The 3857-nt window shown below is 35.8% G+C and overlaps 1 protein-coding gene across 1 annotated transcript; it reads left to right on the top strand.

Annotated features, from left to right (window-relative positions):
• Window positions 1-239: 239 nt before the first annotated feature.
• Window positions 240-788, top strand: LOC122071365 (disease resistance protein RUN1-like). Its single transcript, XM_042635702.1, has one exon. The coding sequence runs from the start codon at window positions 240-242 to the stop codon at window positions 786-788; it is 549 nt and encodes a 182-aa protein (XP_042491636.1).
• Window positions 789-3857: the final 3069 nt, after the last annotated feature.

Raw genomic sequence — 3857 nt, 5'->3', positions numbered from 1 at the left:
AAAATAATCTAATTTGGTTCACATAATTAGCATGATGTTTCATCCATGTCTAATTCTTATGATCCTTTTTTTTTTTTATTCATCATGCCATTCATTTATTTTCCTTCTTGTGTGAATTATACAGGCAAGAAGGGAAGTTGGTAAAATTAATTATTAAAGAAGTTTGGATTGAATTAAGAAAGAGCCCCTTGACTATTCCTGACAACTTGGTTGGAATAAATTATCATGTAGAAGAAGTGATGAAGTTGCTAAACATTGAATCTAATGATATACGGATTGTGGGCATCCATGGCTTAGGAGGCATTGGTAAGACAACAATTGCCAGGTGTGTGTACAATACAATCTATAAGCATGTTGAAAGATGTAGCTTTATAGCAGATGCTCGAGAAACTTTCCAAACAAGGGGACTAGTCCATTTGCAAAGTGAGCTTGTCACTAATATCTTGAACCTAGTGAACCCGAACATTACTAGCGTTGATAAAGGAATTAATGTGATCAAGCAAAGATTATCCAATAAGAAAGTTCTTATTGTTCTTGATGACATGGATCAAAATACTGATTTAAGTGCAATAATCAGGAAGCGTGATTGGTTTGGTTTTCAGAGTAAGATTATTATTACAACCAGGGACAAGCATAGGTTAGATATTCTTGAAGTAGATAGAGCTTACGAACCCAAAGAAATGGATTCAGATCAATCTCTTCAACTTTTCAGTAATCATGCCTTCAAAATGGACCAACCTCTTAAACATTATTTGGATCTCTCAAAAGATGTGGTAGCAACTACTTGAGGACTACTTCGGTTCTAGGTTCATATTTATTTTGCAAAGAAGAATCAGTATGGAAAGATACACTAAAGAAATTGACCAAAATTCCAAACGAGGAAGTGCAGAAGAAGTTGAGAATAAGTTATGATGCACTAAATTACGAGGAGAAAGAGATGTTTCTTGATATTGTTTGTTTTTTTATTGGAATGGATAAGAATATTGTGTGTTACAAATGGGATGGCTGTAACTTTTTCCCTAAAGCAGGAATTGAAAATCTTCTCCTAAAGTCATTGGTTAAGATTGGTGAAGAAAATGAGTTAAAAGATGCATGATCAGCTAAGAGATCTCAGAAGGAAAATTGTTCGCCAAGAAAATCTTAAAGAGCTTGGGGAACGTAGTAGGTTGTGGTCGCATGAGGAGGCATAAGAAGAATTGAGTACTCAAACGGTTGGTTGTACAATTAAACTTGTGTTTCTAGTCATTACTGATTTGAAGCATAAGCCAGATATATATTTAATTTTAGCTAAAGAAATCAGTTATTAAATTGTACGGTTAATTTGACAAACCAAATGGTAGCTAGACATGGGTAGGTCCATGTTACAAAAGATCCAACACCCACCTCACCATCCAATTTATAAGCTTTCAGCCCAATACAAGAGTGTTGTGGGGATCAAAATATGATTGAAGTGGTGGTACACAAATCACGAAAAATACCAGGATTGTTATTTTCTGGCATTTTTGTAATCTTGTACATAGTGGAATGCACTATTTCAATTATTGTAGCACTTTCATTCCAGGTTAAAGTTTGATCATTGATGTGGATGGACCATTGGTCTATTATAACATGGACCTACCCATGAATTAAAGCATAACGAAACTTTGTGAATGATACTAAATTTTGTTTTGCATGATAATCTTCCATACTCATTTAAGGTTCTTAGTTTTGCAGGGAACAAAGAAAGTTGAAGGACTTTGTATTACCTTCAACGGTAGAAGAAATGACCAATATATAATGACTCAAGAATTTGCTGCAATGACTAAACTAAGGTTACTTCAGGTCGATTATGCCAAGGTTGTTGAAAACTTCGTCCGTTCCTTTTCAGAACTAAGATGGCTTAGTTGGAAAAGATGCCCCATACAATTTAGTCCAACCAATTTAAGGAAATTGTGTGTTCTTGATCTCTCAGATAGTGACATCAAAGAAAGCTGGATGGGTTGGAACCATGTTAAGGTCTCTAAGAACTTTCTCTTTTATTTCATGCAACCAATCATAGAATACTTTTTAAACATCAATTGGTATCTGATAAGTTGATGATCTGTTACGACAGGTGGCAACAAATCTTAAAGTTCTGAACCTGAGTAGTTGAAAACTATCCAAAACTCCTGACTTTTCAGAAATTCTAAATCTGGAGGTATTGATTCTTAAAAATTGTGAAAAATTGACGCATCCATTGGTCGTCTTAAGAGGTTAAGTCATATTGAACATTAGAAATACAAGGAGTCGACCACTTGCCAGAAACATTGGGATGCTAGGAGGCCTTAAAAGGAGCTTCACGCTGATATATTTATATAATAAACCAAAACCAAACCAAAATTATTCCATAAAAAATTGAAATCAATCTAAAACCAAACCAAAACCAATGAATCCTTATTGGTTCATATTTTGAGTGAACTGACCGATTGACACACAACCTATACATAAATTTTCAACATCAATTGAACTGCCACATGGAACTTACTAGACACACTTGCTATATATTTCACTCCCCGTTGGCAATTGAGGGCGTTTAGAGGTCTTGCTCTTTTTATTTTAGGGGGCAAGAGAATGCTACATTGTTGGCTCAAGTATATGCTAGCATGCAGACCAATGGGAGGGTGAATGCGAGCAACTTCAACATGAGGTAGCATGGTCTTTTCTATTAGTTGTGATAAGATGTGTACCTGTTCTAGCGGGTATTGTTTTTTCTTCCTAATTTTAGTCTATCAATTGAAGAGTCTAGTCGGTGTGAGATGGGGTAGGATGGTTACCGATAGGAGAGAGGAGTTTTTCTATTAATGGAGAAGTGATGTCCCCACCTTAAATAAAAATAAAAAAATAAAAAAGCACTTCTATCCATGGAATCAAGTATGTGTATTGGATCGGCCGGATCGGTTGTATCGGATCGGTATCAACTGAGACCAATACTGATACTTGACCGATCCTGAAATGGGTTTCGGTATCATCCTGGGTATTGGATACCAATTCAGATCGGCCGATCCGACCCGATCCGTTTTTAAAAAATAATTTTTAAAAATTAAACCCACAAAGTACGAACAGAGGTGCAGACCTATAGAGAAAAGACGTGAAAGTTTAATCACGGTGAAACGAAGAAAGGGGAAAAGGGAGAAATAAACTCTATTCTTCATCGTTCTCTCTTCTTCTTCATCTTCATCAAACTGCAAAAATCAACTCCTCTTCTTCATCAAACTGCAAAAGTAAGCTCTTCTTCTTCATCATTCTCTCTCAAACTTCGTATAAGTATCTTCAAACTTTTGTATCTCTGCATTTTCTGTAACCATTGTTTTACTAATATGCGTGTGTGTGTGCGTGTGCATGAGAGAGAGAGAGAGAGAGAGAGAGATCTGTGAACTTGGTGGGGCAAACAGTATGGATCTTTAATAGGTTCTGCTCTATCTACTTTTAGATATCGAAAGCATTTTGCTTAAATACCAGTGGCCCATGGCCTCTGAATTTGGCAAATGACCCACCTTGGGAATATTTGGCAATCTCACTATTTGGTCTGATTCAGACTTAATGACTAGAGAGAGAGAGAGAGATCATTGATTCCAAAGGGGGTTGTGCAATCCACCTTTTTTTTTTTTTTTTTTTTTTTTTTTTTTTTAATGTTAGTAACATCCAAAATGTTGTTTTGAAATCAATAACCACATCATTTAGAACCTTTCTATTACAATTTGAGTTGGTAATTGAAGATATATTCCCTCCCTCAATATATGGTAATTCAAGAGTCCTTTCCCTCTTGGACTTTAGTGGAGGTGGCAGCACTATCCTTCATTTCAAGTAATGCATCTTCAAAGCATTTGGCCAGAACCTTT

The sequence above is a fragment of the Macadamia integrifolia genome, unplaced genomic scaffold, assembly GCF_013358625.1.
Source record: "Macadamia integrifolia cultivar HAES 741 unplaced genomic scaffold, SCU_Mint_v3 scaffold_216A, whole genome shotgun sequence".
NCBI lineage: Eukaryota > Viridiplantae > Streptophyta > Magnoliopsida > Proteales > Proteaceae > Macadamia > Macadamia integrifolia.
This window is presented reverse-complemented; position numbering and strand designations above follow the sequence as displayed.